This window comes from Hipposideros armiger, unplaced genomic scaffold, assembly GCF_001890085.2.
Source record: "Hipposideros armiger isolate ML-2016 unplaced genomic scaffold, ASM189008v1 scaffold_29, whole genome shotgun sequence".
Lineage (NCBI taxonomy): Eukaryota > Metazoa > Chordata > Mammalia > Chiroptera > Hipposideridae > Hipposideros > Hipposideros armiger.
In genome coordinates, this window is record NW_017731379.1 from 6167470 (window position 1) to 6181774 (window position 14305).

Sequence of the window (14305 nt, forward strand, 5' to 3'; positions counted from 1 at the left end):
AGATAAACAATGTTTTGATGACTTGGACAGCTAACCAGTTTATGGAGATAGGATGAGCTGGCTTGGCCATTATTAAGTCAGGGCCATAATTGGGCAAGGAGGAAGCATATTCCAGAAGCCATAGTTCTATACTGCGTGTCAGAGTGCCTGGATCCAGTGTGTTGTCTCACCCACTCTGAGACTCTTTAACATAATGCATGCTTCTGTGAAGTGAGATATGCAGAATGAGCCAACCTTGCCATGATATTGTGAGCACAAGCCTTTTGTACAGTTCTTTTGGAGAGTTTATGATTGTAGATATTAATTACTGAGGGAAGTCCAGTATTTGACTCATTATTCATTATTAACCATCCCAGTGTTAAGTCCAAGAAGCAGTTTGTTATTTTTGTTCACTTGATTGTGGCAGTAATAGTGAACTGTTTCTTTTTAAATCTCGTGTGGCTGAGGGACCTGTGGGTCTTGTAACAAAACATAACCAAAACCATGATGAATTATAAATGGACATCTTTCCTGAATGACTCCCAGAGCACAAGTAATGAGATATGAGTAAATACTTTCCCTGCTCCCTTTCTTCTTACTCTCTAGAAACAGTTTCATAGCTGACTAACTCAAAGCTTGAGGATACCTCCTATTTGGATAGTACTTTGGATGTTAGCACTTTGTTCCCAAATCCATTAGACCATTTGTTCCTCATAGGAACCCAGTGAGATAGGTACAGCAAGTGCTTTTGTTTTACACATGAGGAAACTGAGATTGAGAAAGGTGAAATAATTTGTGCAAGGTCAAGGGACTAGCAGGTGTTAGAGCTGGGACTCAGTTTCAGCGAACTTCTAGATCCAATGTGGTTTTGTCTCTCAGTTGGATGAAATTTGTAAATTGAGATTGGTCCTAAAGCATAAGGGAGTTGAAGCGGACAGGGTAAATACTTATGTTCTGTAGCGTTAAAGAAAATATCCTTGGGTTTTTCACATGTTAATAGTAAAAGGCAGAGGGAATTTCCTCGTATTTACATAGAGGATTCCTTAAGTCTTACTTTCTTTTTTAAGAAATCAGTCTGTTTCCATAATATTTTTTCACTTTTCCCTTTATAAAAATCTTTGAACTTTATTTATTCTTTCAGACACTCTTTCTCCAAACAAAAATATTTCAGCGTGTAAATGAGGACTATTTCTGTGTCACTTTTTTCATGCCAATATTTTATAAAGTAACTAAGAACAACTCTAAATTCTTCCAGCTACAGATGACCCTCCCCGACCTACCTTTGACTCTTTGCTTTCTCGGGACATGGCAGGATACATGCCAGCTCGAGCAGATTTCATTGAGGTAGGAAAAACTTGTTTTTGCTTCAGACGAGCCTTATATTTCTTACCCATAGGTTCCATATCACTAAAAAAAAAGGTTTTACAAACACTGTAATTTGTAGGGCCTTAGGCAGCCCCATTTTCTCCCATTTGAGTGTCTTTTCTCATTTGTAAACATTTTCACATGTAGAACAGTAAAAGTTCTTCAGACCAAGAACCTATTTCTTAACTTGCCCTGGTGTTGGCTCTTACTTTCTTAGGCATGGGGCTTCTATACTTTGGTTCTCATTCCACACCTAGGGGGTTTCAAGGTTGTACTATATCAGGGGTTGGCAGACTTTTTCCATGAAGGGCCAGATAGTAAATGTTTTAGGTTTTATAGACCATAGACTCTTTTTTGCAACTAAACTTTGCCATTATTATGCAAAAGCAGAATCAATAACATGTAAACAAAAGAGCATGCCTGTGCTCCCAGAAACTCTTTTTTACAAAAACAGGCAGTAGACTGGATTTGGTCTACAAGCTGCAGTTTGCTGACCCCTGCACTGTATTCACAAGTATATATAGAATGATGAATGTATGTAAAAACTACATGTTCCTCGTTCAGCTGTGGAGCCAAAAGCCATGTGAATGTAGTCCCAAGTCTCCTGATTTATTATCTGTTTCACAATTACAATGCTCCTGGAGGTCATTTGAAAGTTTAGTGAGCTATAGTTTTGCTAGCCACACCCAGGTCAGCATTTTGTTCATGGCAGGTGATATGGTAGAGCTACCCCATATACATTACCCTACAAATTGTACTCATTGAATTGAATATGAACACATCTACCCGCTGAGCAACATAAGCAATATTATTGAATAAATAGAGCCTTTAGAAGATAGTAAAAAGGTAGATGAATTAATACAGACAATTTTCTTATCTGAAGACCTAGTCAGAGATTTTCTTGGGTTACCTTTTATGAACAGACTACTATTAATTTTTGGAACAATAGGTTTGGCTTTATTTCTGACCTCATAACTATTCTCATTTTTGCTGTCACTACTGTCTGAAAGCCTCTCTGATTTTCCCCATGACTTTTTATTACTTGTGCCAGTATCCTGGTCTTGTACCCCACTCAGTATTTTTAATGAGTGTTTACCGTGTATTTTCCCTTTGCTTCTAATGCATGGCTACTATAAAGGTATTACTCAAAGCTGATGGTTTGTTTTTCTCCCCCCAAACAGGAATTTGACAATTATGCAGAGTGGGACTTGAGAGACATTGATTTTGTTGAAGATGACTCGGACATTTTACATGGTAACATTTTGTTTCAGCAAATGTTTTTATTGTTTGCAAACTATATGATGACACTGTGTTGGGTGCTAAGAATATAAGGAAGAATAAAACATGTCACCTGCCCTTATTGGGACTCAAAATCTAGTGGTTAAGTTGCTGAATTCACCCTATTGTTGGGTTTTGACTATGAAAAAGATCTTTTGTGATGATGGTGAGAGTGTTGATTATATATAATGGTAATTGAGAGTAACCCATCCCTTGGACTGTGTGATCTTTCTTTTGACTGAGGTAAGCCTACACTGAGGTAATTGACTGACTGGCCCTCCCTGCCTCCTTAGAAGGAAGGGAATCGGTGTGAAGACCTTGGGACTTTAGTGGCAATTGCTGATACTAGATGTTCACTATAATTTGTTACCCCAAATTTCCCATAGCAGGGGAAAAGATTGGAAGTTCTTAGAAGATGTTTAGATCAAGATTGGGAATTTCTTGTTTCTCAAACTGTTGAATTTTTACCACTTCTGAATTCTCATCTAAGATTAGCCCTCTAAGGATTTATGTCAACTCTTGTGTTATAACATAAGTGGTTAATACCACCAGGGCTCTTACAAGTGGATGGTTAGACTTTTGTTGAAACTCTTTTTTTCCCCTTTTTCTATTTTCAATGAACTATATGTTTAAAATAATCCTCAATCTTTCTTATTTCAGTCCAGAATTGAATATGATGCAATAGATGAATAATGCTCCCTTGGATTTTATATTCCCCAAACAGCAATCTTTATTGTTTCTCTTAAATCTATATCCCAGGCAGGAAAGGCAAGTAGAATCCTTGCTGAATTATAAATCAAGTTTTCATATTGCATTAACTCCTACTTTTTCACTAGAAGGGCAATTTGATTCTTCTCTCCACAGAAGAGCTGTCTAGGTGTTTGTTACACCAGATCTAGGACAAAGAAAGAGCTCTCATAAAAATTTGACCTTCAGAATTTTTTCTCTATGTATTTCTTGAGCAGTTTTCTTTGCAAAATTTCATTTCTCCCACACAACTTAAAGGAAAATCAGAGTGACGCAGATCGAACTAAAAGAGGAAAGCTTGAAAGCAAACTACTTTAGCATTCACTAGAGTCACTGTATTGTGCAATCTTCATGTCAATCTCCTTTTCAACCCTGGGTAACTCATGTTATTGTCCTTTCTCACCTCTCATGTTGTTCCCATGAAAGTAGTGTGCGGATTGCCATTGAGTATTTCTCTTCATACACACCAGCTTTCATTAAAATGGTGTTTCCTGGCTTGTATCTTTCTTTACCAGAATGCAAAAAATAATAGTAATAATAATGCAACTTTATAAATATTATCCTTTTGGATACTGTTCAAAAGTACCAAACTTTTGAAAGTCGGAATCTCTATTGTCAATCATGGCTCAGCTATGAAAGAGATTTGCTGAATCACTTCTCTAGGCCCTAATCCAAGATCTTCATTCTTAAGCCTCAGCATTTATTAAGAAAACTGGAGTAATGGTTGGTATTTCATTTCACTCTTCATTCTTTGTAGAAGCAGAGTCTGTAGTTTCTTCTGGTACCCTTGTGCTACTTTCTGTAATTGAGTGGAGGCAAAGGGAAAAAATCAGAAAGAAGCAATTGATTGATTGAAAATTTTGATTTCAGGTAGCATTTCAAACCTGTGACATACTTTAGTTATTTGTGCTCTCCCTACAATTTCTACAACCTTGTAAGTCACTTGATTGTAGTTCATTTGAGCTAGAGCTGAAGCATCAGTTATTGTTATACACAAGTAGCTTTAACAGAACGTAAATAATAATCCTGCCTCTTCTTTCCCTCCCTGTCTAGTAGTGAACTATAAGATGTTTAGATGGGTGCTTTTTAAAAGGTGATACCATTTTAAAGAGGTTTGGCAGCACTAGAGGGATGACTTGCTGGTGCCACAGGGATGCTTTATTTATGGCTTTGAGTCCTTTTTTTTAAGATTTTTTATTGGGGAATCAGGGGAAGGGGAACAGACAAGTTGCTGTCGTTTTGTTCTTCGGTCTAGTTGTGGAGGACGTTGCTTCACTGGCCCAAGTTGGCACCATCATTGTGCTCTTCCCGGGCAAGGCAGATCAGTCGCCGGCTTCTGGACGGCCACTCACTGTGGTTGCTGGCTGCTCACGCTGGCTGCTGGCTACACACGGTAGCCCATGGCAACCCACTGCAGCAGGGACTGCAGCCTACGCCGCCGTCGGCGACTCACGGCAGCCCAGCTCCAGGTCGAGCTGCTGTTCAGCATCTTAGCTGTAGAGGGCAGTGTCACTGGCCCTCATATGTGGGATCCGAACCGGGGCCCTCTGGCGTCCCAAGCCAGTTCTTAACCAACGTGCCACTCGGCCAGCCCATGGCTTTGAGTTCTTATGTTAGCTCCTCAGGCAGCATGACCCACTGTCCAGTGGGGCCCGTTGCCCCTGAGCTGAGCAGTTTCTCCTAGAGCACTCAGTGAAAGAGGACTGGGAACCCAAGGAGACTCAGGAAGGAAAGAGAAGGAGCACGTCTAGAACAGAGAGGGACACGTATTTGGTACACATCAGAACATGATTCAGCCTCAGGCTTGCTTCTGAGTCACTGTGTGATCTTAGGCAAGTCCTTGGAATCCTGCTTACTGTTTCTTTGTGTCCCCTGTCAAAAAAGAAGGGGTGACACTGATTAGTCAGAGTGTGAATGTCTCCAATGAAAGATGGGTACTTGTGTAATTCAGGATGGTGTTAATTACCATTCCATTATACCATTATACTCTTAATATCACCAAGCACTAACAACATTCCTTTATGTTCCCTCACTTATAACTACTGGAAGGAAGCAGACTGTTTGGGGTTTTCTTTGTATTCCATTCCAGGGCATCTAGAAGATCAACTGATGCCACCAAACCCTCGTCCTCACCCAAAAACTTTTGCTATGATTCATGGAATTGGTCTAATAAAATAGGTTTGAGTGGTCCATTATAGATGCCTGGGACATAATGGAGGGATAATAAATTGCATTCCAACCATACCAGAAGGCTTTTCGAATGGGCCCAAAGAAGATACAAGTGAAGCAGTGTCTGGGGAAGAAAATAAGGAAGTCCTGGGATCCCTAAATGACACCTCCTCATATTTTATAGAAATAAGCAGAAATTATGGGTTCAGAAAGAGATGCGGAAGACTCCCAGCTTGGCACTCTTGTGTGTCATGGTGTGTTGTGGGATCTCGGGGCAGACACATAGTGTAGTTCCCTTTTCTTGAGGGAACATCACTCCCCATTTGCTTTCATTTGGAAAAATCTCTCCTAAATTTGTGGACTCCTCGTTCCCAGAGTTTCACAGGTTCTGAAACCCTGAGTGCAGCATCTTCTAATCATTTCTGTCCTGTAAGCCAAGTGAGCAAGAAGCAGTATAAGCTCCTTCCTATATGTTGGGTCTGTGTATTCAACACTTCTCAGGGTTGTACAAATAGCTGATGCATATCACATTTGGTTTTCTAGTTACCATTTTAAGCCCTTCACACATGTGAACTCATTTAATCCTCACAAAACTTTATGAGTTGGGCATTATTATTATTATTATTATTATTATTATTATTATTATCCCCATTTTATAGATGAGGAAATTGAGGAATGGAAATATCAAGTAACTTGTCTGAGGTCATGTACCCTGCGAGTGATGTGGTCATCTCCAGAGTCTGATTATACTATACTAAATTTACAAACTGGAGTTTTTTGGTGACATTTCACATTTGTTGTCTTCTATGGCTTAACCACATTCTTGAGAAACAGGAATAGATATTTTTCCATTTTCCATTCAGGGAAATGCACAAAGGAGCGAACTCACTTGCCTAAGGCTTCCTAGTTGCTGACTTTAACCTTTAGCTTCTGTGGTCTTCTTTCCTTCATAGAACCGTGTACATCTTGGCCAGAAGCTTTGGTCTGGGGACTGACTTTTAAAAACCTTTGCTTCTGGGGAATACCTGAGTCACAGGTTTGCACTTGTGTGGTTGCAATAGGGATTGTGATTGGCTTCCCTGCCATTAAAGCCTCCGAGTTGGTGTTCTTGCCAAGCAAACAGTAAGTGCCTTCTGTCAGGAAAACAGAAACATGTTGCCAGCTATTTTAACAACGTTAGAAATACATTGCAGTGGGAAGGAGCTGCCTCTTACTTCTGCCCACTTCTTGAAATATTTTAAGGCCAGCCGTTTGGAAACTTTGTTATCAGTCCCCAGTGTAATCACAGGGAGAGTATTCTGTCCCCAAGGCTGAGATTTCAGAGGCCTTACATCATTGGATAGGTTATGGTTCATTTGGGTTTGTTTGTTTTTAATAATCTCTTGTTCTTTGTTTGCCCGCTTTGCTGGGACCTCCAGTCACTATACATAGAATGTGAACTGATGATTCTCATTCTTGCAGTATCTGCCTTCTTATTTCTATTCTGCCTACTGTGCCGTGGTCCTCCCTGGGTTATTTGTGTAGTTAAGATCTTATAATCAGTTGCTGCTATCTTAGTGTGCTTTATAAAGAAAAGAGATAGCTTCAAATATGAATTTTTCTCTGGAAGAATTTCAGTTGTCCTTTTGTTTGTGTCTGTGTGTTCCTTTCCTTCCTTTTGTTCTCCAGAGCCAGTTGTACAAATTTAAACTACCAAAATGATCAACCATAGAACCAATTATCAGTAATATGTATTTATAGATTTTTTTGATAGTACAGTCTCCTCAGTATTTGTCTGTTTTAATTAAGTCATTCCACACAAGTCTTAGAAATAACATGCTAAGTTAGTATCTTAGGAAAACTACAGAAACATTTTGTCAAAATTAGCAGTGATTTCCATTGCATTGTCAAGTAGTTTCTTTCCAATTTGAACTCATCTTATTGGGTGGATAAATGAGACAAGGCACATAAAGAGCCTGGAACATGATAAATATTCACTATCTTTTAGCTGTTCATTTAGCTGTTATATTTGCTTCTCTTTCTGCTTTGAACTGTTGACTTCCTAATTCTATTCCTCACAAGTAAGTCCACTGTAAAACTTGTATTAGGTTATCCTGCATGTCAGAGACACATCCTCTCCTCCCTCATCTTACCCACCTTTTCCACCACACAGGCTTGTGAGGTGTATCTCTGCATAGCATCCTAGAGCCTATAATTCCACAGCAATTGTGTTAGAAAACAGTGGCAGGATACGGGGCATTCTATGGTATCTTGGCTTCTATATGGAACAACTCGACATCAGGAAAGAGTTCATTTGTAGAAAGAGTTCTGCTACCTAAAAAATAGTTTCAAAACCATTGCCTTAAATCTTGGACTTGACATTATTGAATTATTTTTAGTTTGTGGGCAGTTATAAGAAAAAAATGAAGCCAATGGTGTTCAAATTTTTGAACTTGTTAGAAAAGAACAAAAAAAATTTGTGGTATTTACTTTTTTTTTAATACTTGAACTTTTAAAAAATATTATATTCACTCACCTCTTGAGATCATCCAGGTAGAACTTACGTTATTTTTATCTCAGATCCAAAGGAGAATGGCCTAGATAAAGTAGCCCCCGTCATTTCCCAGTGATTGAAGTCATATACATATATAGTGCATTGGTTCATAGCCCAGCGTGTTAGATTTTGGCATTTCTTTTTTCTAACCTGAGACTATCCTTAGAGCAAGTAGATAGTAATGAGTCAGGATGAAATATCCAGAATTTATTTCTATTTATCTCACCAGGGCTACCATGTTGATAGTGCATCAGGGTTGTACATTGCTCAACTTTTGTTTGCTTTCATGTAATGAAAGAAATTGGCGATTCTAACGAGCCATTGTGTCCTGTTCCCTTACTTAATTGGTTCCACTTTTCCCTACCCTAAAACTAATTCCAGCTGAAATGTGGGTTTCAAACTGTTCCCTGGAGGTGCCCTCAGGGACTGCTACTGGGAAAGGTAGCTGGATATGGAGTAAGGAGAAGAGGTCAGCTAGATGTGCTCTAGCACATCTAATTTACCCATTTCATATAAGGATATATTGGAAAACAAGGTTTAAGAGTTACTCTAGCTGTCTAGAAGAATGTAGAAATCTGTGCTGACTCATTGCCCCCATGAGGTAAACTGGAACTTGTATCTCACTTTCTTTAGGTGAGATTATCTTGCTGCTTTTTTTTTTTAATCAGTGTTACAGAGGCTCTAGGCTCTATTTTGGAATAAAACTTACTATCCTGGAAGAAATGATTGTCATATACAACTAAATTCTTTGTTGCAAAGGCTGGTGTGTTGTTAGAAAATATGTTACCTAACATTTGAATAATGTATTTCAGTTTTTCAGAGGACAAGTGTCAGGTCATTATGTTGTGCTCTAGGGCCTCTTTCTTCTGTGAATACATTCAGTAATCAAAACAAAACTACCAAACTCTCAACTTACATAAAGCTTAAGGACACAACAAGTTACTAGGAGAGTTCCAGAATCTACTGAAATTATTAAATCTTAACATTCCTTCAGAATCCATAGATTATAGATGAGAAGAAAGGTTAATATAGCAAAGCGTTAAGTTATGCATTCCTCATATTTTCTTCTAGAGTTGTTAATGATTGGTCTTCATTTTTTAACTGTAGACACCTCAGACTGTAAAAAGCCTGTGGGAGTTTTTTATTTCTGAGATTTTTTTTTTAATACACATTTCATTTTCAATTAAGCCAGATTTAGGATATAGGACCAACAGAGAAAGTAAACATGATGGACAATTTTAGTGTCTTTCCTCCTCAAGGCCCTGGAACCAGACAGTCTAGGTTTGGATCCCTGCTCTGTACATAGCAGCTCTGTGATCTTGGGCAGGTTGTTTTCTGTGCATGTTGTATAAGGCATATGGGGAATGACAGGAGACAAGACTGGAAAGATAGGCAGAATCCAAACTATACGGGTACTATGTAGGAGTTTGAACTCCTATAAGTGGATGGGAAGCCACTAAAGAATTATAAGCAGGGGAATTACACCGTGAGATTGTGCTTTAAAACATTACTCTGGTCCCATTTGTAGGGGATGAATTGTTGGAGTGAGGTAGGAATGGAATCATTAAAAGAGTGGATGCAGTGATCTACGTAAAACAAGATGCCTGAGTTAAGGAATAGGAAGGATTAGGGACAAAGAGGAAGAGATGAATTTGAGAGAGGTTTAAGCATTAAGTATAGATAAGATTTACTGATCGACTAGATATGGAGAGAGAGGGAGAGAGAGTACAGAATGATTTCTGTCTTGGACAAGTGGATGTACTGTAATGCTGTTAACCAAGAGAAGAGTTTTGAGGATGGGAAAGAGAATACGAGTTTGCAACTGAAAACCACATGAGTAGAGACACCCAATAAGGTCTGGAGCTTAAAATAAATATCTGAATTTGAGATTATGTATTTTGATGGTACTTGGAATCATAAGAATGTATGAGTTTATGGGAATAAGAATGAGGAACTCTGAACAAGGAAAAATTGGCCAAGGAAAGAAAGAGAACTAGAACTATTCTATTGATGAAAACTTTGCTATCTACTGCCTCTTTTCCTCTAATTCCCCATGTCTTTAACATGAGACTAAAGCCAGGAAAGGACTGGGATATGGACAACCAACCAGGGTACAGCTTTTGGATTGTTAGGCTATTTAATGGAACTTTTCACAAAAATAGTTGCTGCTCCCCAACTGAAAACTGCTACTCTGGGAAAATATCTGTGTTGCACCTTATTCGCATTGGTCTTGCTGGATGTTGTTTCCTGAACTTACTTCTGTGCAGTTACAACAACAATCAGTATTCATTTTTATGACTACTGTAATAAATAGATGTGATTTCTAGCCCATGTGTTACCAAAGTTAAGACTCCTTGTTGAACAGTTATATGGAAGCTAGTAATGTACATAACATGCCATGGCCAAAGAGGTATTCAGGTGAAAGCAGAAATTGTTATCTGTAGAGTAATGCCATATAAAATATACAGAGGAAAAAAGAACTTTACTGATAAATTCAATATCCTAGGATATTTTTGTTTCCAAGAGACAAACTAGCTAGACCAGTGAGTGAGTGTGGAATAGTCAGCAATAGGAGGTTCAAAGTTTGGTAAAAGATTTATTTTTGTCTTGGCTTTATTTCTATTTATGCGTTTATTTATTTATAGCTCTGAAGATGGCTGTAGTAGATATCTACCATTCCAGGTTAAAGGAGAGACAAAGGCGGAAAAAGTAAGTATAGAAAACTATATCTTGCCTTCTTTCAGCTTTGGACTATTGACAGCATACACATATAGTCCATAAGAATGTTCCAGTTGTGGCTTACCTTGAGGAAGACACTTATCCTCCTTGGGTATCAGTTTTTCCATCTGCCAAATGGGGATAATAATACCTGTCCCTTTTCTTTTGTTTTTGTTTTTTTACTTCCTTCTTACCCTTTCTTGATGTATTGATGACCACTGAATAATGTGAGTGCACTCTTTTAAGGAAAAAGACATAAGATAAATTCAAGATGTTATTAAGTTATGCTTTTCTAAATGTTCTCATTCTAACTGCTCCTTTTTTTAATGAGAAGTCTTTTATCTAAAAGGATTTCAAAAGAAATTCTGAACAAGTTTCAGGCACACTTGGTTATTCCTTCTCTTTGCAACAGAACAAAAACCACACATTCAGATGGAGAAATTTGGATCCCAGACCCCTGTTTGATTGCAGAGGCTTTAAGTTCAGAGAAGGGTATGCAGAGGTTGTAAGTGTGCGTGCGTGTGTGTGTGTGTGTGTGTGTGTGTGTGTGTGTGTGTGTGTGTGTAGGCATGTTACCATGGTACTGCTAACTAGAGACACAGTGGCATAACAACAGTAAAAAGGAATGGAACTTGGGAACTACCGTATTAATGAAATTGGGAGGCACTGTTGAGGGACCAAGATGTGATCTAAAGTAAAGCTTACTCTGTGTGTCTGGAGTTAGTTCCCCAGAAGTGCTAAAGAAGCTTACCTAGCTGTCCTTGTGAGAAGCTCCATTGTTAGTCGTGCATACTCTGGTATACATCAGGGAACTCTGCATGGTTTACTTAAATTATGTTTCACTTAAACACACAATTAGAGCTAGACAGTATTGTGGACCTCAGTTGTTAAAGGTTGCTATTAGATCTTATGTTTCATGATGCCCTTCCATTAAACACACACAATGTTTATTTCAAATAGTTTCAAAGCATTATGTGAATGTGCAATTGTAAATGTTTAACGTGTGATCATGGTGCCCTTTTATGATTAACAGGTTTCTCTTAAATGACTGTTATCAGCTATTATTTCTCTAAGCTATTCTGAATAGATTAATTTCTGTGACATGGACACAGATTCCCTTCTGTTTCATCTTCAGTTATAAATGTGTTGTTTTTCAGTATTTATGAGTGCTTGTTGATTCATTCATTCATCCAGCAAATAGTTATTGAGACTCTACTAAGCCCAAGGAGAGGAAAAATATATGATGCTTGAGAGCCTAAAATTGTGTTAGTCACTCATGGACCTGCAGAACTCTGTGGCGAGTGACTTCTTTGGACCTCAATATTTCTTCACCTTATAGTGTTTAGGATGTCTAATAAAAGCTGCATATAGACGATATTATTAAATGTAAAACTAACTATAATAAACATTGTGGTTTTCGTTCTAGAATTATAAGAGATCATGGATTAATCAACCTTAGAAAGTTTCAGTGTAAGTATTAGCTGTTTTCTTTATTTTACAATTTCTTCCAGCATTATTGAATAGCTTTAAAAATATCATTTATGGTAGTAGTTCTTGATCCAAGTTGCATATTAGCGTCACCTATGAAGCTTTAAAGAATTCTAATACCTGGCTATCACCCCAGACTACGTCAGAATCTCTGGGGTTAGAGCTAGAGCATCTATTTTTCAAAAGTCTTCAAGGTGATTCTGTTGAATAGTAAGAGTTAAGAATCATTAATACATAGTCAACATTTGTATGCGATTTTTTTTTAAATTAGTATAGTAATTACAGCATGAATATAAATGGATCATTTTCTGAAACTGCATAGGGCCATAGTTTGGAACTATATGTTACATATACCTTGATCCCCAGGCTGTGAAAATGTTTTTATGGAAAAATCAACAGAAAGTGGTTTTTTAATTTGGTATCATAGTGGACAAAAAAACCCCCAAAAAAACGACATTTAGTAGTGTATGATGGTGATAATAAACCTTAATGATTTTTGAATGAATGTTAACCTTGACCTTACTGTTTTAAATATTGGAGATATCTATGCTGGGCAGAAAGAGTCCCTGTACTTTTTGTTCTTCTATATCGTAGAGTTTGTTCAGCAAATAAGAATGATGATCTCATAGTAACTGCAATATTGTAACTAATGTTTATAATAGTTGTATGTCACAATACTCTTTTTTTTGTAAAAAGTACCTAATAATTATTGTGGTTCATATCCTAGTTGATAGACTCTTACAGGTTTTGACACTCTGTGCTGTGCTCCTGTAGGGTTCAGGTCATCCAGTCATAGGTTAAGTGTCTTTTAATATACTCATGACCATAAGCATGTTACATTTTATGTCTTTTATTTTTTCACTTTCCATTACACATTTTTCAAGTGACCGTGGTGTTTTGAGGATGTCACTTTTAACAGTTACATAATACAATGGAAATAATCAGCCTGTGGCTGCCCATCAAATTGGCCCCTGGAATTCGTGGAGCTGAATGTCTCCTGCAGGGGAAGAGATTCATCTGAAAAGAGGACTTACTTTAAATAACTGTCAAAAGTGGACAGAACTGGCCTAGTTACTGTTGATTATCTGAAATGACTGAGTAGCAGTTTGAGAGTTCCTGCCTATCCAGCCTCCCAGTTATTTGTTGGTGGGTTTACTCCCTATCTCCTTTGCTAATGCCTCTCTTTATTAGAAATTTGGTCAGTAGTTATTCTCAGAGTTGCTAATCCTAGCTGTCCTGCATGTGTGACCATTTACTTGCATAGTAGTTATCAAAATACAGTTTCATTAGTCGTAGTACTTAATTTAGTTTAGAGAAAGGCAAAAAGATCCATAGAGAGAGTGAAGAAATACATGCCTCACTTGAGTATGGATAGGTAGGAGGAAGATTTTGGGTGTGGCTTGCAAGGGATCACACACTTTTCCAGGTTAACCTCTTCTTGATGGATTATTGTGTCTGCACTTCCATTGTTTTCCTGCAGAAGTTAATACCAGCAATTTTGCCCAACATTGTCCCTAAGAATGCATGATCTGCCTTTAATTGTCTTTCCTGTTACTGCTAGCAGTTCCTGCCCCTGTACAGATTAAGCAATAGTGAGGTGTGGAGGTCACCATGCCCAATTGTTATCTCCAGTGATAACAACATCCCGGTGTGATCATCACTGTGATGCTGTTGTCGTTATGATTAGTGTTTTGCATTCTTAGCTTTACTGTTTGCTTCCTGTCATGGGTAAGTTAATCATGTGAGGTTAGGGATAATGTCCTTCTATTTTACTTCTTGTAAAAGAAATGCAGAAAACTTAGGGATCCTTATACCCTCCGTGACGTGGTTGCGTTTTATTTTCTCTATAGTAATGGAACGGCGGTATCCCAAGGAGGTCCAAGACCTTTATGAAACAATGAGGCGATTTGCAAGGATCGTGGGACCAGTGGAGCATGACAAGTTCATTGAAAGCCATGCACGTAGGTGGTTTTGAGCCTTAAGCAAGTGTGTGTGTGTGTGTGTGTGTGTGTGTGTGTGTGTGTGTGT

General features: G+C 38.1%; 1 protein-coding gene across 3 annotated transcripts in view; it reads left to right on the plus strand.

The window, feature by feature from the left end:
• TADA2A (transcriptional adaptor 2A) overlaps window positions 1–14305 on the plus strand; it is a 40895-nt gene that overhangs the window by 16627 nt on the left and 9963 nt on the right. For 2 of the 3 annotated variants that reach the window (XM_019636658.1, XM_019636657.1), the window contains exons 7-11: window positions 1235–1323; window positions 2526–2598; window positions 10717–10780; window positions 12216–12259; window positions 14128–14238. In XM_019636658.1, the coding sequence (XP_019492203.1) occupies window positions 1235–1323; window positions 2526–2598; window positions 10717–10780; window positions 12216–12259; window positions 14128–14238 (381 nt within the window). The remainder of the gene's footprint in view (window positions 1–1234; window positions 1324–2525; window positions 2599–10716; window positions 10781–12215; window positions 12260–14127; window positions 14239–14305) is intronic. The other variant, XM_019636659.1, reaches the window with a different exon arrangement.